This window comes from Anolis carolinensis, chromosome 2 (assembly GCF_035594765.1).
Source record: "Anolis carolinensis isolate JA03-04 chromosome 2, rAnoCar3.1.pri, whole genome shotgun sequence".
Classification (NCBI taxonomy): Eukaryota; Metazoa; Chordata; class Lepidosauria; order Squamata; family Dactyloidae; genus Anolis; species Anolis carolinensis.
Window position 1 is genome coordinate 99361984 of NC_085842.1, and position 21947 is coordinate 99383930.

General features: G+C 38.6%; 1 protein-coding gene across 3 annotated transcripts in view; it reads left to right on the forward strand.

Annotated features, from left to right (window-relative positions):
- The window catches only part of flt4 (fms related receptor tyrosine kinase 4), a 123832-nt gene that overhangs the window by 26707 nt on the left and 75178 nt on the right, over positions 1-21947 (forward strand). For all 3 annotated transcript variants that reach the window (XM_016991751.2, XM_008104843.2, XM_008104842.2), the window contains exon 2: positions 17684-17774. In XM_016991751.2, coding sequence (XP_016847240.1) covers positions 17684-17774 — 91 coding nt within the window. The remainder of the gene's footprint in view (positions 1-17683; positions 17775-21947) is intronic.

A 21947-nucleotide genomic window follows, 5' to 3' on the forward strand; every position in this document is an offset into this window, starting at 1 on the left:
CAAAACAGTTTATTTTAAAACAAGCTAAAAATGCACAGCCAAACTGACCCTTTATCTACATTAACATATTTTACGCTACTTCAGGGAAATCTTCATTGAAAGCTAACAAATTTTCTGGGAGTCATTGGACACAGAATATGGCAATCTATTGTTGTTTGTTTTTAACACATGGAAGATGCTATCAAAATGATAGCAGAGAAGATAACAAAGAAATATAGAGAAGAACTGGTCTCTGGACAGAGTTCTACTACTTGAAGAACTTGGAACTACTACTTGAAGTAATGTGCTGCCTGTTTTCCCCGAGTAACATAACGGACTGTGTTATTAATGTGTTACTGTCCATATAATTATTCTTAGCATTTTTCTATAAGGCACTGTTACTAAACAGTACTTGCATCCAAGTAATGTTTCTACAATAATGACTAAACATTATTCACAATTGTAAAAAATATATAATGTTTATTCATTTGGATGAAAAGATATAAAATGAATGCCCATATTTATTCGAATCAGAAGCGAATTGAGAAACAAGTCGCTTCTGGTGTGAGAGAATCAACCATCTACAAAGATGTTGCCCAGGGGACGCTCAGATGTGTTACCATCCTGCTGGGAGGCTTCTCTCATGTCCCACATGGAAAGCTAGGGCTGACAGACCAGAGTTCAGTCCATCTCGCAGGTTCGAACCGCCAACCTTCAGGTCAGCAGTTCAGCCAGCACAAGGGTTTAACCCATTGCGCCACCACCCTTGCCTCTTATTTTAAAAAGCAACAAAGTAATGAATAGCTATGTTACTTTTAACATGTTACCTCAAAGCATCAGGATCTATATAAAGAAAAGGCTCACAGGATAATTCTCATGTGCACTATAAGTCTACCTTCACAACTGAATTCTCATTGAAACATATCAGAAATGGAGGATTGATTCAAGCAAATCAGTTGTACTTTCTTTGGATGTTTACTTTCCTTGGATTTTTGCTTTCGCTGCTTCTTCTCTTGACTGCTGCTTGGGGGATCAGTATGCCTCAACAACTCAGGGCCTTTGATGGAAACCTGGCAACTTTGTTACATTTCTTCATCTGAAGGCAGTAGTCTCTTTCACTGGGACTTTATGCAGCTTACAAAATGTAAAACAGAGCTCACATCAGAAAAACATACAAAAGATTGAAATATAATTCAACTAAAAACAATTTAAAAGTGTATCCATTTTCAAAACAAAAACTAAGAACAGCATAGCACATTAGCAAAAGTCTGTTTCCAAAGGTTTGTCAAAACAAAAACCGTCTCCAACTGTTGTTGAAGGATACGATGGAGTCTTCTGGTCAAGCCTTCCCCCCCCCCCTTTGGAAGGAGGTTCAACCACAGACACCATTAGTCTAATCTACAGCCTCATCACATTGGGACTTTAATTCATGTAGCCCTGGTATTCTGAAGCAAGCAGGATTCTGGGAAATGTAGTTTAGGGCAGGGCCCTTTGAATTCTTTGCCACAGGAATTCTTGCCTTCCCAAACTACATTTCCCAGAAGAACAGGCTGTCTGCATTAAAGCCTTAATGTGAGGAGGCTTTTAATCTCTCTAAAAAGGACATGCCTGATCCTGGGACAGCTGCTAAAAAGGCCTTCTTTTGTATGTTCACCAAATGGATATTTGAGGGTGGTGGAACAGAGAGATGGTCTTCAACACGAAAGTTTCAACATGCAAGTGGGCATGTATGAAAGATTTCAGGGAACCTGGACCCAAGTCATATAAGATTTCATGGATCTTTTCCAGCACCAGTGTTTTCACACGTTGAGTGTGTGCAAGACAATTTATGTTTCAATTGTGGATGGTTCAGGTCACTGCTCTTTCATCTGTAGGCCCTGACTCCAGATAGGGTTCCCTGAGATCAATGTTGGGGTCACACAAAAAATTGGCAACATTAAAAGATTTCTGAATGCCATCCATTTACACAAATCTCTTTGCAACAACATTCCGTGTTTATAGTGGACCCTATGGAAAATGCTTCAGCTGTACTTCACAAAAAGGAAAACCAGTCTGTTCAGCAAGTCTTGCAAATGTTGGTTTATCATTAAATGTTTAATTTGTTTAATACCTGGGGTCAGGTAAATTTTTTTCAGATGAAAAGGAGTCATGGCTGGAAAAGGTTTAAGAAGCTCTGGTTTAGATGAGTCATGAATGTTAAAAGACCAAAATCCATTATTTGGTGATATTTGTATATATGCAGTGAAAATCTTGTCTAGCTGCCCTTTCAAGTCCTACTTTTCTTCTGATTAATGACTGAGCCATGATATGAAACACCTCAATCTATTTCACTATCTTCATTGTCTACTTTGAAGTTATATAAATCATCTGTTGTATTTTTTTTCCCTTTTCGTAATGTTGAGCTGTAAACCTGGCATTGCACTGAAAATGATATTTATTCTAAGCTTCTGATTCAGCTGAGGGTAGAGGTGAGGGAAAATAAATGCCAGTTTTGATAATAGGAATGGAATCCATTTCTTTTTTTAAAAAAAAAATCATAACAAGGGAAGTGGCATTTCCCTTCTCAATACTCTCTCTCCCTCTTGTTTGTCTCCAAGTTGATCTCTGAGCATTTCCAGATATTAGTGAATACGTTGGCAGCCAGTTCAGTGTCTAGACTGCCTTTTTGGTTTAGTTTCTTGTGTCAACAAGAGCAGAGGTTACTGCTGACTAATGATGTCAGCACCAGAAGTGTCAGGACAAGGCCAGAGATTTTGCCTTCCTGATCTGGACCTTGGATGTTCTTCTACTTCTTTATTGCAGGTATGGTAACTCAAATTGTACCTCCAGCTTGTCTTGAACCAAATTAGGCCCGCTGTTGTTTCAATATTTCCATATTTAAATCTATTTTAATGTCTGGATGCATTAGGTTTTAATTCACACATTGTTTTTAGTGTTGGCCACCTTTTTTAGAGAAAAAGCAAGATATAAATATGTAATAATAATACCAACAACACCAAGAGACCAGTTGTAAAGAACAAAATGAAAATACTTTTGATTTTCTCATGTCTGCTAGGCAAGAGAAGGCAAAAGAAAGGATAGAACAGAACTGTGCATTTGATGCTAAACTATGATATAGTTCAGTATTAATGTGTAAGTGAAACATATGTGTGGAAAAGGTGCTGATGGAAGAAAGAACTATGAAGAAATGAGAAAGGACTGCTGAAGGCCTAAAGGGATGGCAGATAATCAGATCCAAACATTTATGGCTTCAAAGTGTACCTGTGCCTTAAATATGGTCTTCACACAGACCATATTTAATCGGTCCAGTGTTAAATGCTCTAATCACCCAGCCCCCACAGCCATCTAAGCAGCTGCATTCTGTATCTGTTGAAGTATGTGAATATCTTTAAAGACAACCCCCTACACAAAGTATATTACAGTATCCGTAGTCTAGTCTGGATGTAAGAAGGGCATATGGAGCTAAGGCAAGGCCTGCTTTCTGTAACATTACAGCTGGTGAATCAAAGCTGATAAAAGGCCCTCCAAGCCACTGATATCACCTGCACATCCATAGACAATGCCAGATCTAAGTGCCAACTTGGGGCTATTTCAGTCAAGGGCCTCACACAGACTTGAGGAATAATTAAGAAAGGGGTTGTTCATCTAAGCTTGTGGCAAAAGTAACAGCCAGTGATTTCAATTGTTTTCAGAGTGGAAAGGAAGTCAGTGAGAAGGACAGAATATGAAGGAAGTACTCTGCTAGGAGGAACCCTTGTTAATCAGCAAATCTGACAATTCCTCAGAGAAGGGAGGGGAGGGAGAGATGCAAAGAATGCTGAACCAAGAAGTGATGAGTCTGCAGAGGACTTCCTGATAGTAGGAAGGGAGGTGTTTAAAAATATGCCTGAACAACCTTATATATTCCAGGATGAAACTCTATGCACCTCCTACCTTGCTTCTATGATTTTTCCATTTAGCAAAACAAAGACTCAGAACGGGAGCATCTGCAGTGTAAAAATAATGCAGTTTGATACTTCCTTAACTACCATAACCCAATGCTATAAAATCATAAGAGTTGTACTTTGGTGAGGCACCAGCATTATTTGGAAGAGAAGACTAAAGACCTTGTAAAACTACAGTTCCCATGATTCCATAGCCTTGAGCCATGGCAGTTTAAGTGGTGTCAAAGTGCATTATTTGTACAGCATAATGCACCCTCAGTATTGGAAACTGCAGTAGCCATCAAGTATGAAAGCCTAACTGGTCACTCATGCAGCCAGCCAGTTATGTCATTAAGGGGGGGGGGGGGGAGTGTAGGAAACTCTTGAAACAACTATGGGAAGAGTGGAAGCTGCATGGAAATAGGCACATAACATCCAACTAGGCAATGTAAAGCAAAAGCTCAAAGACTTACATAAGGGCACATGGGGAGAGATCAAGAGTAGCTACAGCCTGGAAAAACTAGAGAGAAATGTATGTTCTGTCCAATCATTCAGTGTCTAAAAAGCACATAAATTGGGCAAGGATCATATGTCACTGTGAAGACTAGCATGAGCTTTTATGGATTACAGTCCACTTCCTCAAATGCATTAGGATCCATCAATATTTCTGTGGAAGTGGATTGTAATCCATGAAATTTGATTCCAAAATACATCTGTTAACCAAAGCAAGCTTGCGGCACCTCTAAGACTGTCTCTTTCAAAAGTGCTAAGACACATGTGTTTAACTCACCCATGCAGAGGTGTGTACTTCAGTAACTAGTCAATGCTTTATTGTACTACAAGAATTTGTGCAAAACCACTTGTCAAAAAAGTGTAAGCGGTCACAGATCACAAAACATGGTGCAAAGTTTTTGCATACAACTCTGTAGCTACGTATGCATTACTGTGTGTATTGCAAATGTGGATACATCTTTTTTATCTATAGCAAACATTTGTTATGGTGGGTTTCAGTGAGCTAATGGTTATATAAGTATGTGTTCTATATACAGAAGGTGGGAGCACTTTGAACCTTATTAAAAATTATGGCACAGAATTAGCTGTGTAGATAAAATGCAGTGCTCAACAGGAAACCATAATCTGTATAAGTTCCATGGTAAAGGCAAGGAATCAGATTTAATGGAGGAAAGCCAAAAGTGTCCTTTGAGGACGGGAAAGTCAAATGCATCAGGCCCTGTGTGATTATTTTGAAGGAATATCTTTCATTGTTATGAGTATTTGTAAGAAATCCTCTAACTACAGTATAATATTACTCTGTAATTTAATATCTTAATATATTCGGCATATTCACTGTAAATCTCCACAAAATGTTTTTTAAAAAGCCTTGGGATGGTACAGAATGAGAACAAAAATACCTTTCAAAATTGGCCCATTGGCTCCCTGAGTTTTCAGAAAGGTATTGATATCTTCATGCTACTTCCCACTTATCTGAAAAATAAAGAACAAGACTCACTTATAATAGCTTAAGCTCTGATCCTTGTAATTCTAGAGTAGTACTTGCAGCTTAGGTCAAGATTACTTGAAAGACTGTGCTTCCCCATATGAATCTTCCTGAGTCTTACTATCTTTGCAAAATAGACATGCTGTTTTTAATATGTAATATGTGCTTTTATGCATTTTAATTGTTTAAAATGAATGACTTAAAGTCATGTTTTAATAGACTGATTGTTTAATGCTTTTTAATCTTATGTACCACTTACTGTTTTTGCTGTGTGTATGCATGACACACACACACACAAAACGAGAGAGAGAAAATTGCATTGGGTCCCATTTTGGAAGAAAGATGGGATATAAATAAACAAACAAACAAATAAATAAATAAATATAGCTTCACGTTGTTCCTTAATATTTTCCTTATCAATGTAGCCGCTTTTCATTTTCTGGATGTTCCGTTGTGCCTTCAAATAGACAGTTGGCTAGATTACCACCCCAAATGGGATTAACAGCCTATCTTGCACTTTATTACAGTCCTTGTTTCTGTCATATGATTATGCACTTTAGCTATCAATTCTATTCAGTATTCCTGCGCTCAGTCTATCCACTCAGGAAGAGCTCAGAAATTGCATCTAGTTGCTTAATGATGTTATTTTTATTGTGATAATATTGTTGTTTTTATACTATTTCTATACTGTGAACTGTTTTTATGCAACTTTTATTTTAATCTTTGTTGTTGAGTCTTGCCCCATGTGAGCCTCCCCGAGTCCCTTTGGGAAGGTGGTGGCGGGATATAAAAATAAAGTTGTTATTATTATTATTATTATTATTATTATTATTATTATTATTATTATTATTATCTTGTCCATTTAAACACACTAGATTAGAACAGTGAGAGTGTATGTGGGTGGAAATGTAACTGCATGTTTTAAAAGAGGCTCCAACTCGAAAGATTTCTTAAATGTACCTTTTCCCTTCTTTAAGGCTCAGGATCTTGGCATTTATGTTTTTAAAATGCAGGGCTACTCTGGATAGTTGTTATTTTCAAAGTTCTTGGTCAGGGTTGTTCATAACTATTACACAACCTAATGGATTCAAATTACAAGAACAAAGGATTTTTGGGGACAATTCTTTTGCTGTTCATTGGTGGAATAGGTAACACTGCTGATAGACTCTATTTGGAGATCCTTAAAGAAAGGTTGGGGTCATCTCTCAAGTGTGCTTTAGTTTTCAGGAGTGCATGGTAGGGGGCTTCTGTAATGTCTCCTGACTTATTAATATGAATACTGCTTAGTTTATTTCTTTTCCGCAATAAATGAGCAAAATGTTTTCAAAACTGAAGGATCAAACTTTTATTGATTCTGTTGTGCTACTGGCAAAAGTGGACAAAGTATGGCCCACAGATAGACAGTGGTCCTTGGGGTTATTTTGTAGCCCATGAAGTAGCATAACAGAGAACGAGTCAGGACTGTACCTAATGTGACAGCTGTGGCATATGTTTGTTCCTGACCCCTTATTGTGATCTATGGTGTGAATGTTGGGTTTTAGGGCCCAAGATTTGATCCCCAATGTGAAATGGCTGCCTCAGGCCTAGAAATTGTGAAAAAAAAGAAGGGGAAGTATCTTAAAGAAAGCAAGAGAGTAATTGCTGGCTAACATGACAGTGCCTAGACGACTAAAAGCTGTTTTATCCATCTGTCAGCACACCAAGGGATTGTTTTGATATGTGCTGCAATCAGTCACAAATGCTGATTCAGAGCAATTAAGCCTTCCTTCCCAGGCAATGAGATATACTTATAAAGAACAAAGAAAAATGGACAAAGTGGGAATTACTCCTTGCATGTGCCAATCATGATATAGTTCCTGTACGAGAAATGCTGAATCAGCAAACTGAATTAATACAAGAAGTTTGGTGACAAGTAAATTTAAGCAATGACAGATTATAATTCCACTTGGGATATAGCCTTTCATCTGCAGCTTGCCCCTTTAAGAATCATAAAATAAAAGATCAAGGCTGGAAAAACCAATTGGAAGTACAGTTTTCCAGAAATAGACAAAGTGTGAGTGGCTACGGAATCCTGCTTCCTTTTTCAACATCCCATCAATCCAGTTCTGTTTGTTTTAATGTTCTGTTGCCAGCTCTCTTGGAAACCATCTTGAAAAAACAAATAGTTGTGAAGCGGCAGCATGCCTTTTTAATTACACTAATTATTTCTCCATGTTAGCTATGTGCATATTAGACTAATATATATACATATGGAGCTGGGTGGTACATTTTACATCTATACTTGCTTGCTAGATGTTAACATGTGTTATCATGCATGCTTCTGAACCCACTTGGTGCCCTACAACATCTGGTGGAAAAAAAGGCCTGAAAAGGAAATGCTGCAGGATATAAATCTTGGAGTGCAGGATAATGTATTCTAGGAGGAAGATCTCCCTCACACCTTGAGATTTCACTCAAAACAGAAACCATCTGCTTGTCTATCAGTGCCATTCACTAGCAGTATTTGTTGCCAAAACCAACTCTCAGAAGGTGTAGGCTGTACTGCTCAGAATTCCAATCTGATGGGTGCCTTTTGTCAGGAATTAGATTACAAAAGTAGTGAAATCGTTAAAGATTTCCTATACCTTAACTCAGTCATTAATCAGAATGGAAAATGCAGCTAAGACATCAAAAGGGTAAGACTTGGAAGTGCAGCTATGAAGGAACTAGGCAACATTCTGAAGCATAATGATATATCTCCATATATCTATAGGCCAAGTATGATTGTTTTCCAAAGGTAGAGACCTGATGGTGGATCCATAAGTGACTGTGGAGATCTATTCTGGATCCCAATGCTCTTTCGCAGTGAGAACATTGAGTTGAGGACAAGGCAGTCTTGACAAGGGTTTGCTTGATGCTCCTTCCTCTTGGCACATTTCTCATTTTTGCCCTCTCTTCATGCTTCTTCAAAGTCCATAGCACTTTTGGTAGCAGTTAACCTCCAGTGACAATGCTCAAAGGCCAGGGCTTCCCAGTTCTCAGTGTTTATACCACATTTTTAAAACGATAGCTTTAAGCCCATCTTTAAATCTCTTTTGTTGTCCTCTGGTGTTTTGTTTTCTGTTCTTAAGTTGAGAAGAAAGTAACTTCTTTGGGAAACAGTGACTGGGCATTCCAGCAAAGTTGATGACAGAATCATTGCTTTGATGCTGGTGGCCTTTGTGTTTTCTAGAACGCTGACATTTGTCCACCTGTCTTTCCAAGAGATTTGCAGGATTTTTTGAAGGCAGCACTGATGGAATTTTTACAGAAGTCAAGAGTGATGTTTATAGATGGTCCATGTTTTGCAGGCATACAATAGAGTTGGAAGGATAATAGCTTTAGTTAAGGTTGTCCATGCTATTGTATTTCCCATTTCTATTTGTAGTTATGAAAGCTGGATATTGAAGAAAGATGATGAGAAAATCAACTTAAGATGTGATGCTGGAAAAAAATTCTATGGATATGGTGAACTGTTAAAAATTGTCCTAGAGCAAATGATACTTGAATTCTCCTAGAAGCCAATATAAACTAAATACATTGATATATTTTGGCCATATCATGAGAAAAAGTGACTCACTAGAAAGACAATAAAGTTTGGAAAGGTAGAAGACAATAGGAAAAGAGAAAAAATACATTCCAGAGGGATAGATTCAATCAAGGAAGCCACAGCCTGAATCTGCAAGAAATGAACAGGCCTGATTATGATAGTGTGACTAGGGGTGCATCTGCACTGTAGAATTAATGCAGTTTGGCACCACCAGCTGCTATGGCTCATTGCCATGGAATTATGAGAACTGTAGTTTATAAAGCATTCTCTGCCAAAGAGTGCTATGTCACACTAAGCAATTCCCATGATTCCATAGCATTGAGCCATGTTAAAATGGTGTCAAACTGCTTTATTTGTAGAACACCTGGGCCTCCAGGTGTTTTGGACTTCAACTCCCAGAAATCCCAGCCAGCTTGCCAACTGTTAAGAACTGTGGGAGCTGAAGTCCAAAACACCTGGAGGCCCAAAGGTTGGGAACCACTGGTTTAGATATACTCTTATAAGTCTTTCATTCATAGAGTCATCATAAATCAAAGCTGATTTAGCAACAGTTGTATGAAGAATCCGTACATAAAGTAGGGCTGGTTTGAGGTACAGTGAGATGGAGGAATACATACAAGCTTTAGATTGGAAAGTCAGACCTGTTTTGATACCTCAAAGCCTGTGTCTCCTTCCAAATTTTTGGAATTTGGAAAGGAATGACAAAATGGCTACCCAAGATGTCCAGATACCTGTATTTTCAAGTACCGGTATATATTTATGCATCCAACAATTTAAGGACTATCCTTCAGTTTCAATGGCTTACTTGGTGGCTGCTCCCACATTTAGGAACTCCAACCCTAGAGTGGCTTAGGATGGCTTTTGTCATGTTTTCCTTCTGCCAGCAGCTGAAATTTTTCCTATTCCATCAGGCTTTTATGAATTGATTATGAGGATCTTGTAATGGTGTGCTTTTTCATTAACTTTTTGTATTCTGTCTTTTAATTAATTTTAAATTCTTTAAACTCTGTTTTTTATCTAACTTACACGTATGTACTAGTATTTGCCAGGGTTTGGGAGATCCAGTTTTAACCCCTGTGTTGAGCTGCAAACCTTACTAGGTGACCTTGAGCCAGTCTCATCTCTCAGTCTGATAGACCTTTCAGGGCTGTTGTAAAAGGACAGTTATGAATGCTGCCTTAAACTCATTACAGGAAAAGTGGGCTATAAATATAACAGATATTACAAACAAGTGAGTATCTGGAGGAAGAAACAAGATATTTGGGGAAACTCCCTTTTGCTGCAGCAAAGGAAGAATTAAGGACAAATAGATGAGAGGAGTCCTTCCAAACTGACCGGTCAATGTTACAGATGTTTGTGTCACTCTCCCCCACCCTTCACACCGCTTGTGCTGTATTCCAGTGGAGAGTTTGTTCCTTTTCCTGTTGTACTTGTGGGGAGCCTCAGACAGGATACATCTGCAGGAATCCCACAACCTAAACCTGCACAGACCATGCATTTTCTTCCTCCCCCCATTCCTGTCATGGTGTTGTTGCCTAACAGGTCATAAAGTGAAGAGAGATGTTTCATGTTTGTGTTGCTTTGCATCCTTCCTTGTCTCCTCCACCCAGTTATATGTTTGTTGAGAATCTTTTATAGCTAACCTTTTCATTGTATCTGTAATCAAGCAAATGGATGGGCACCCAACTCACCTTCTATTGTTTTTGTATGCTCTGCCTTTACTTCAAGGAAAACATTAGTTGATTGAGGTTATGTGGAGCACAGCAGCCCAAAGACATACAATCTACTACACACTGTGATGGATGAATTGGAGGATAGTAATTTAGAAGGTTTCATACCTCTACTCCAGTATGAAAAAAGTTTACATTACAGCACCAATCAATCCTATTTTGAACTGCATATCAAGTGGGAAAGGAGCAGGGACAACAATAATTTATATTCCTTCCTTCATTCCAGAATGCATGTGCAACTTTAAAAAACAAAAGTTTTCTTCGTGTTTATAAGGAAAGGAGACACATTGCAAGAGCACTATGAACAACAATTTGTTCCACATGCAATTATTGCTCTGTGCCTTTGTCCTTTCCAACTTATAATGGTTCTACGGTGACCCAAATCATGAGTGTGTTTTTAGGAAGATTTGTTTAAAAGGGGTTTGCTATTGCTTTTGTCTGGGCACTGATAGTGTTACTTGCCTATGATCAGCCATGTTTGTTTGTGTGTGTGTGTGGGGGGGGGGGGGGATGAGTCGGGTTTGAACACTCCTTTTTTGTGTCCTACTATTACAGGGGTTCCCAACCTTTGAACCTCCAAGTGTTTTGGACTTCAGCTCCCACAGTTCCTAACAGCTGGTAAGCTGGCTGGGATTTCTGGGAGTTGAAATCCAAAACACCTGGAGGTCCAAAGGTTGGGAACTCCTGTACTAGTCCAAAATTCTTAACTGCAAGAGCACATTGCTGAAGCAATTGCCTTCCTTTTTTTATTAATTAATGTTATTTTACTGACCATAACTTCTCTTTTTTAAGCACCACTGAGGAAACCATACCAAAAAACTGGGAGAAGAATGGACCTTATTTCTCAGTCAGACATATAGGGTTTATAGTTCAGTGAAATAAGAAAAGGTTGTGTTCTGATGTAAATAAAAGAAAGCAGGTATATTGACCTTTGTTCCATGGAGAGTCCTTCAGCCACAGTCTTTAGAGCAGTCGTCTGTCAGAATATATTGCCTTCTAGATCATGCATGGAAGTGCAGTCCCATTCTGTTAGTTTTAAAACAAGGAGTATATGTCTTTCGAAATGTATTTGGAATTGCTCCCATGAACTTTATGTTTTCAGTGTAAGGAGTCCTCCATATGTCCATAATGTCTTTCATTGATTTTGAGTGCTCAGCTCCACAGATGATTCGTGGTACCCTCACTTCAGTCCTATCATGTTTATCCACAAGATTCTTTGCTAAGCACATAGCGAAGGGACAAACTGATTTTGTATCAACAGTATTCCAGCCATCTGGGCTCCAGAGTTTGTAGTAGAGGCAGACGTGTCCAGCATTAAATTGGAAATATGGACATATTCAAGATGGATAAGGGATATTTTTGTTTTTAAATGATTATATTTCTAGGGGATTTCACAAAAATGCTTCCATTTATTTTCATAACCACTGAACCCATTTTTTGCACAACATCCAAATGTTTTCTTTCTCTTTTTTGTATAGGACTTATTAAGTGATTGCTTCAGGGAGAAATGATGTTTAACCCTTTCCATCTGTACCTCTTTTCCCACTTATTTCTTTTGTATTATTTCAGTCAACACTACCAATCTGGAACAAGTTTTCAGTTTTAATTTGTTCTTCTGTATTCTTTAAAAAGGCTTGAAGTAAGAGCTTTTATGCCCCAAACACAGTTTGAGTTAACTCAGACCTCAGCATTCTCAGAATGGACAACTCCAGAGCCCTTTAGTATTAGGCATGAGGGCTGCTTCTGCCTTCATCTAATGAACATACTGGGATGTCTGAAACTGGATTGGATGGGATGTTCATTGTTGAATAAAGTAATGAAAAATATGACAATAATGATTTTTTAAATCACATCTCCTACTTAATATGATAAAAATTAAAACCTGCCAGATGTCAAAAACTAGTAGTAAAGGTAAAGGTTTTCCCCTGACATTAAGTCTAGTTTCATCCAACTCTGGGGGTTGGTGCTCATCTCCATTTCTAAGCCGAAGAGCCAGTGTTGTCCGTAGACACCTCTAAGGTCATGTGGCCAACAGGGAATATAAAATAAAATGGAGTTGGACAGGTAGACATAGACATCTAATCAGTGGCTTTCGAATGTCATTACTGTTACTGACTTTTATAACAAATCAGCCCGCTCTGACTCATGGCTTGAGACAGATTGGTCTTAATTTTTGCCATGGTATTCTTCCTGGAAGAGAAAGAGTTGATATCTTCAAGAAATCTTTCTCTTTACTTCACACCTGTAATTTTAGGATTTTATTTGTTGATACAGATGGATGTATAGTTTGTTGTCCATAATTTCTGTTATCCTTGTAATATTTGTTAAGAGGCATTTCCAGTAAGACTACAAACATGAAGGATTGGCATAATGAGGATCTGGAGCCAGTCCTACCAATAGGCAGAGTGGCATGTTCCATATGATACAAAACTCTCTGCTTCCTCTCAACCTCAAGCAGCCTGTTCTCTTTAGCTGCCATAGAATATGGTGTGCCATCAGTAGTGTCGACGAAAAATTCTGCTGCCGATCCGAGTTTTGTACCTATCATGTGTCCCAAATTGGTCTGTTCTGTAGTGTCTGAGCCACGTAAGCTGGACAAGGCTCTGAATTGCTTTTTTCAAAACTCTCTTTCGTCAATAGTACACACCTGAGAACATGTCCACAGTGGTGTAAAGTATAACAGTAACGTGATAACAAAGGGGGAAAAACAACATCCTTTGTCAACTGTTACCATATTTTTTTAATTATACCTATTATGAATTGATGTTCACTGTAAATGGTTGGTTGCCTGGTCAGAAAGAGATGTTTTTAACTTTAAGAACACAAGTAAATGCATTATGCTTTTTACAGCATTCCTTTGGACCAAATGTGTTTGACACAATTCCTGTGGGCTCAATCTGGCCCACCGGGTCATTTTGTGTGGTCCATGAGGCTTTCAGTGCCAGAGCAACATAATTGCATTTATACAAATGAGTTTGACACCCCTGCTCTAGACCAATTTCTGCCCATTCTGTGCAGAGCTTAGAAAAGTTGGGCTTCTGTTTATTTAGTTTTTGGTTGTGCTTCTGTTTTTTTTGTACTGCAGTATCCTGAACTCTGAGATTCAAAATTCAAAAAAGTAACTTTACCAATCTCTAAGTGAGAATTGAGCTATATGAGTGTGATGGCTTCCACTTGGTCCTTGTGGGTCCATATTAATAATCATTTGTTCTCCTGAATTTTGGCATTCTGAACATGCTTTATTCGCTTGATCAAATAATTTAGGATTTTTTTCCCATCGTAAGTAGAATAATGAAGTTAGCTTCTTTGATCTTCAGGGCATTCTATTTCACATTTTGAAAAACTAAATTCCATTAGCAAAGATGACAAGAACTTCAACTTAACAATAATCCACAGAGGGTCCACCTTTATTCTGTCATTTCATATTGGTGTCATGATAGTGACAACAGCTTTTGTTCCTAATACTACTCCAGCCACTACTACAGGAAAAGCATGGTTGGGAGATCAGCATGTTCCTCAGATATATATGTATGAGACTGCTGATTCCAGTCCAGTTTCTATAGATATACTTGGTCAAATGAAGGCAATCTGAATTACTTCTTTGAAGGAAGGAAGTGTAAAACAATTAAAAGGAGAAAGGATGTCTACACAAAGCAAAGTTTTAAGCAGGTCATTCTGATTGGGCTATTAGTATTCTGCACGTTTCTTAGGAGTCTGTGGGGAATTTGCTTCCCAAATGTAGTCTCTTTTGCTTGTCTGGCATTTCTTACCTTCTTTTCCAGACTATAAGTTCTCCTGAAAAGTTTTCAATTTTTCATTTCCATTGTCCTCCCCTCAGCTTCCCACTGTTGTTCTAAAACATCGACATTTACTTCCACAAAACTGCAGTTATTTCAACTTCCTCCTTTAAATAACACTCATTAAGTACCATGTGCATAACATAATAAAAAATAAGCAGGACAAAGGTGCTTCATATTTGAACTATCTAAAATACAGAAGTAGAGAGACATTTTGTCAGTTATAAAAGAGTGTGAGTTTTGGGGGTGATGGGAGAGTATCAATATAAAAATCAGTTATCTTTGTTACCCTTGTTTTCAGCATTAATTTTAATAGGCACAATATGTTGTCTATACATAAGACTCCCATACCCATATTCCTCAATACGAGATGGTAAAGAATATAATTTATACACTAGAACATGTTAAAACTGATCTTGCTTCAGGAGTATGAGTGACGCTGTTACACCCCAAGACTGCGAGGGCACCCTGAAGACCACACTGGAGCCAGTATCACAAGTGAAGCAGTTTATTGAGGAATATACATATGCAAGCAGGTAGCATATAAAATTAATATAAAGAATAGTCCATAGTATAAAGCCTTTAACTGTTCAAATCAAGTCCAGTCAGGTCTCTCAATTGTAATCCACAAATCGAACTCGTTAGTTCCAGCAAAAAGATAAAGTTAGTCCATAAACGCCGTCCAAACAGAGTCAGCTATAAGTTGCAAGGAACAGGAACAAGACGCTGCAAATTCACAAACTGTAATCCATGTGGGAATCAGCCGCTAAGGAATCGTGAAACCGAGGTTAGTAAGGCACGGTATACTCGAGAGTCACAAGGCACAAACACAACTTAGAGATCCTGAAACCAGGCACGGAAACAAGGCAGGGTACAAGGCTAGGAGCAAGATACTGGAACATGGAGTCCTCTCCCAAGGAAGGCAAAGTTAACACCGCAACCAGAGCAGGGAGTGAGGGACCTTTAAGGAGTTCTCAAGGCTACAGGTCTATGAGAGTTGGGACGTGCAGAACTTCATATGGGAAAGTAGTCATTGATGAGCCTGAAAGCCAACCTTCAACTCCATCTCACCCCCTCCCTTTGACTCCTTTCCTTTGTAAAATATTCCCTCCGATTAAAAGCAGTATCCTCCCCTGCGTCAACAATATCTGGTAAAACCAACCTTGACTGAGGATCGGAATGCTCGCCAATTAGTGGATTCTCTGGCTCCACAACTTCAGGCACCTGCAAAGGCATTGGGCTTTGATCCAAGTCCTGGATGGGTCCAAAATCCGAGTCAGATTCTGAATCAAACTCTTAACTCCTGCTGAAGAACAGGCCGTGACGGTTGAGTTACAACAGATGCTCAGGTTTTGAGAGGCCCATTCAGTGTGGTCTATACAGGAGACCAATGGAATCCAGTACATTCCTCAATGTTTGGGCTGTCTTTCTGTTATACAGAGCAAGTGATTCTACCAAGGTCCCTGTCTTCCTGTGGAATGAAAATATATTGTGGTTCATTAGCACCTCAGCACCTTCTTTGATACCGAAGAACGTATATTGCTTCTGGTTATCCAGTAATCTCTAAGAAATGAACCAGATTGAATAACAGCTGGGAAATACTCAATACAAAGTTCATTGTATGCAAGTTTGTGATGGTGTGGGCAATTAAGAGAGTTTACTTTATTGCCTCCATTGGATCATCATATCCATTCACCAAGACATTCTGGGTGGTATAGGACATAAAATTTAGGCAATGGACCTCTGAATTCAACCAGTAATCCACTATGGCCATCACTAAGCATTTTGAGATTAAAATAATGATTTGTTGTCATGACCAACAGGTTCTCAACATCACAATAAGCCTGGTTTTGTAGAATGAGGTTCAATTGCTATGATACCTTCACTAATGCTAACAAGCACAAACTCACATGATCCTTGCTCTTCTTTGACGGTTAAAGCCAGCAAGAGGTGAGGGGGGGTCTTGGTTGGAGGAGCAAGTACTGCTGTTCTGTGATGCCACCTTTTACCTTTCATATCATGTTAATGGATTTTCTGTCGAATTCTGACCAAATTTTGAAGGAACTATCTAAGGTGCTAAATCATATACTTCAAATTCAGCACCCTGGACAGTTCAAGCCAAACCCAAAACTAATACAGTGGGCCATGGTATTTACGGGGGTTTGGCTGCAGGACACCCCCCCTCCCACCCTGGCCCAGGGATAGCAAAATTTGTGAATGCTCAAGTCTCATTATATACAGTGGCTGGAGCTAGAATTGGGGAGAAGATCAGGACCATAACAATTTTTTGGCAGTGATGTAAGCCGTCCCGAGTCCCTTTGGGGAGATGGGGCGGGGTATAAAAATAAAGTTATTATTATTCAATCATTTCTTCCTCTGTACCGCAAGATTTCTCATCTAACAGTGAGCATCTGTCATCCACAGTTACACTCCTCCTCTCTTGCAGAATGTATGGATATGCACATATTGTGGATTTTATCATCATGTTCCAAGTGCACAGCATTTATTGCCTTATAAGAGACTTGCTCATTTTTGAATGTTAGTTACAAGGCTGTCAAGTCTGTTTTTTTAAAATACAGTATACCCAAAAATTAATACAAATTAAAATTGGACCAGAAGTTTGGGAAACGTGGTTAAATCACATACTGCTTTAAATAGGTACAATTGAAAGTTACTTTCTTTTTTTAAAGTTACTTTCTTTAAAAAAAAACACCCTGTCCTTCGCCATTTTTTCGTCCTTCAACATATTCTCCAATGTAGACATTACAAAGAAGGTGTCAGCTGAGGCCACTAAAAGCCCACTGACTCACCCCCTTTCGATTTGGGAGACCACAGTCAAATGCAGGGAGATATAAACCTCATCACAGTAGGCTTACCTGGATCAGAGAACCATATGCTTCATTGTGAGTAGAATAATGTTTCACTTGCTCACCATACATTTAATGCATGTATTTTAACATTTACAGTTGTCAATGACAGATTTCTCTTGCTTTTACATATTGACATGAAGAAAAATTGAAAGTTCTACTAATTGTTTTTTTACCTGGTTTTAAAGAAACTACCCTGAATTTTCAAACCAAACCGGGTTATGACTCCGACTTAATAGAACTGCTGCAATAAACAATGTTAATGAGCTTACAACTGGACATACTGATTTTTACAGAATTGTTTCTTTCTCCCTCATCTAGTGAGTGGTTATTCTATGACCCCACCAACTCTTAGCATCACAGAAGAGGAATACGTGATCAACGCTAAGGATACCCTGAATATTACCTGCAGGTACTATAAAACATCATCTGTTCTTCCCAATTGCTAGATTAAATTATTCTCAGCTGTAAATACTCTATGGATACCAACTCCACTTGATTTCTTGGCAACTATGAATATTGGATTTAAGTGTGCTCATGATGAATACCTCAAGTGCCATTTCCAATAGATGCTATGTTAATCTGTCACAGCATAAAAAGGGAAATTGGATGGTGAAAAGAACAAATTTAGTAGCACTAGCTAGTTTATTTCAGCATGATATTCATGGATGTTAATCCATTTCAGTACTGATCATTAATCAATAGATTGATCTTGGCAGAAAATGTTCTTAGTCTGTGCCCCTCCACAAGCAGCAGACTGGCTGGTGCAGCTATGTTTCCTGAGGTGGTGACAAGGAAGCTATAGCGGAGTTCCTCTCATGGAATTTCTTTCTTTCTTTATTGAATTTCAAGCCTGCCTTTCTTCCAAAATGTCATTGAAAACTGCTTACAATAATTTAAAAAGATGCCCCTTAAATATGAATTTACAAAAGGAAAAAACTAATTAAACACTATTATTAAAATATACTTAAAGACAATGAAAAAACAAACTTATGTAAAACTTAGTTTCAGTGAAGGATTTAAAAGATTAAAAACAGCACACCACTTACACACACAAGAGAGCTCCATAATTCAAAGCCCATGAGACTGAAAGACCTCCCCTGCAGATCTTAACACTCCTGCTAACTTATATTAGGAACTATTGTATTTTGGATAGTTAGGACCCAAGCTGTTTAGGGCTCTAAAAGTCAAAACCATCACTTTGAATTTTACCTGGAAATTGATCAGTAGAGCTGCTTCAACAGGGAAATTACATAGTTGATCCCTGCAGCCAGGTGAAGTCAAAAGTCTGGTTGGAGCATTTTGAACCCACTACCGTTTCTAAACAGTTTCCAAAGGCAGCCTCGTGTAGAGTATGTGACAGTAGTCCAGCAGAAAATGCACTACCATTGCCAGGTCTGACTTCTCAAGGAATTGTCATAGCTGGCACGCTACTTTTAATGGTGCAGATTCACTCCTGGCCACAGCTGAAACTTGATCATACAGACTCAGATATGATTTTAGGAGTACACCCAAGGTGCAATCCTAAGTTTTTAAGAGGAGTAAAGCCCCATCCAGCTTAAAGTCCCTCTTCCCTGATCTGCCTTCCCTCTAACCAGGAGGACCTCTTTCTTGTTTGAGTTAGGTTTCAATTTGCTCACCATATTCCAATCCACTATTGATAGACACTGGTATAGTACACAGACCACATCTTTGAAATTTAATGGAAAGGAGAGGATGGTTATGTTTCAATAGCATACTGATGATACTGGACCACAAAGTTCCAGATGGCCTCTTCCAGCAGTTTCATGTAGACTCTTATGCAATGTTGAACCATTTAGGATCTCTGCCTGTGTTGAGCAGTGACCTGCCATGTTCTTAGCAACCAATACCTACAGCTGTTAGATCAGTATGTTATAACTATACATTCTCTGATTTCTGATTATAGACACTCAAGTGTTGCTGATAGTAACATTTCAAAAAGAATCTCTAATATACTTTCAAAGAAGTGATGGCATAGTATCTAATACTCTTTATGTGAGGAATTATTATTTTCACCCGTTTTCACAAATTTAAGAAAAAAAACAGTAAAAGCCAGAAGAGGGACATAGGGCAACTATAGCTGAAATTTGAAGCACATTAAAACTAGTTATGTGTGCCAAAGGGGCTTTCAGCTTGTGTTTCTTGGACAGCAACTTTCCCAATGTCTCATAGCAAAACATACTTGGAATGAAAAGGGCTTCCCAGGACAGACTGTGATATAGCAAATGAAACAATGTTCACTGACATATCTGCATAGATGTTTAGACTTTGCCACATGGTCCTATGGCTGCATATTCTCCATACTGGCTCCTTCCAGTAAGAATGGATGTCATCAGACCTTTTCCTACAAACATCAGGAAAAATATAACATAGTTGATGACACATCTCCATTCTACATGCTTACATACCTTTATACCTACATACCCTTGATGTAATTAAGTTTGGCACAGCTCTTTGTTTGATAACCTTTTCCAGAAAGAGAAAGCAGTTATGTTAACATTGACATTAATATTTTTTGTTCAAATCACATCAAGCATTTATTTATATAACAGACTCCCAGGGAGCAGGAAAATGCCTTATTTCTAGTCTGGCTTGTTATTTTGAAAGCTCCATTTGCCAAAGCAAAGAGGCTGGGCTGTTCATACAAAGGAATCTTCCCAAAGAGCAGTTCACCCCTCGCTGCTGTTTTGATCCAGCTCAACTTTAATTCTTCAGGGAGATGTGCACACTTCATCCTAGATTGAAAGCAGCATGATGGAATGGTTAGTTTTATTGTGATCTTGCAATTATTGAACATGCTGCAGTGGTCTGAGTACTGGACTAGGATGCTAGGAGGCCAGAGTTCAAATCCCACTCAGCCAGGAAATCTGGGTGACCTTGGACAGATTGCATGTTCTCATCCTCACAGAAAGGGAAGGACGAACTCACTCTGGATAAATCTTCCTGAAAAAATCCTGGGGTTGCCGTATATCAGGGATTACTTGAAGGAACATACTAACAAACAGAACTCATATTCTTTTACAAATTCATCCCCCAAAATTTCTGTCTCTACCAAGGTTTAGCCTCTCATTCTATGAACAACTGCAAAATCAGCCCTCTGTGAAATAAGAGCAAGCTGTATTGATTTTGTACCTTCACCTTGGATTCCGCTGATGAAAATTACTGACACCCTTACTGACATCAGCCCATGCATGAACATCTTTTCTGCTCTTAAGAAAAAACTACATACTTTCCCCTTTCTCAGGTGTAGGTGGTGGGCTTTTCTTTTTCTAATGCTTCAAGACAAGTAGGAGGAAGAACTAAACAATCCATCTTTCACAAACTCCAGTCCAAAAACTGAATTGATGATGAACATATGTCCATATAACATATTTTGTTATAACCCTGCCTTTTATTCTACTCTACATATCATCCAATTTAACCTGAAGAATGCCTTAAATTAATTTGAAAACCTGTGTATGCAGTTTGTCAGGTTTTCCAAACTGTGCCTCCCTCTCATTTACTAGTCACTATTATACACAAGTTGCATGTGTAGTAATTACGTTGACTGCACCATATCTTTATGGTATTATACAATTGTGGTACCACCAATGGAATTATGGTTACACAGGAATCGATGGAATGATTCCTCAGAGCATCTGACTGACCATTGCATGGTTAACTAAGTAAGCCTGAACTTGTATGTACAATCTTATGCAGTTTTCACTTCATATTTGTGTCTCTTACAAAAAAAATTGGAGGCAGTCAAATGTGGATTCCTTCAGACACAAGTCCATGTATATAAAGACTTAAGACAAATGTCTTTGAAGATGCCTTGGGCATTTATTCAAGAACTGAATAGTAGAGTATATGTAAACAGAGAGCAGAATTCCCAGAAGATGGGTAGGTAGGTAGGTAGGTAATTGATTGATTGATTGATTGATTGATCGATCGATTGATAGATGATGAAGATGATATATTTACATAACACCATCACTGCACATGGTGCTTTGCAAACAAAAGAATGACAAAACAGTTTACTCTCTGTCTTACAATCTAATTAGACATGACACAAAAGGAAAGGAAGATGGTGATATGAGAGGGAATTAAGGCCAGCAGACTGCCTCTTCTTCTCTCCCTCTGAGGCCAGGGCAGAGGCAATTGGGATGAGGATGGAGGGAGGGGAGGGGAGTTGTCATGACTAGTCCTTAGCTTCTGTAGTGTTGAATACAAGTACCGGGTAGCTTAATCAAAAATATTCACAAAGAGCTGTGAAGTCTCCTGATATCAAAGATATATGGTGACTGCCATTGCTACCACTAACATATTCAACAACGATTTTACCCTTCTCCATTGGATGAAGTGTCAGTCTTGCCTAATTCATTGATTTTTGACTTGGCTACTAACATCATGGCAGAGAGTTGAACAAGATGGCCCTCATGACCATGGTTCTGTGAGCATCTCTCAGACTGAGCACAGCTGCAAGTAAAAGCCCAACCACCTTCCCTAGCTCTCATCTGGGAGAGCTTGCTTTAGCTCTTAAGTTCTGAACCATGCAGAACCTTGCAAATGTTGCAAGATTCTC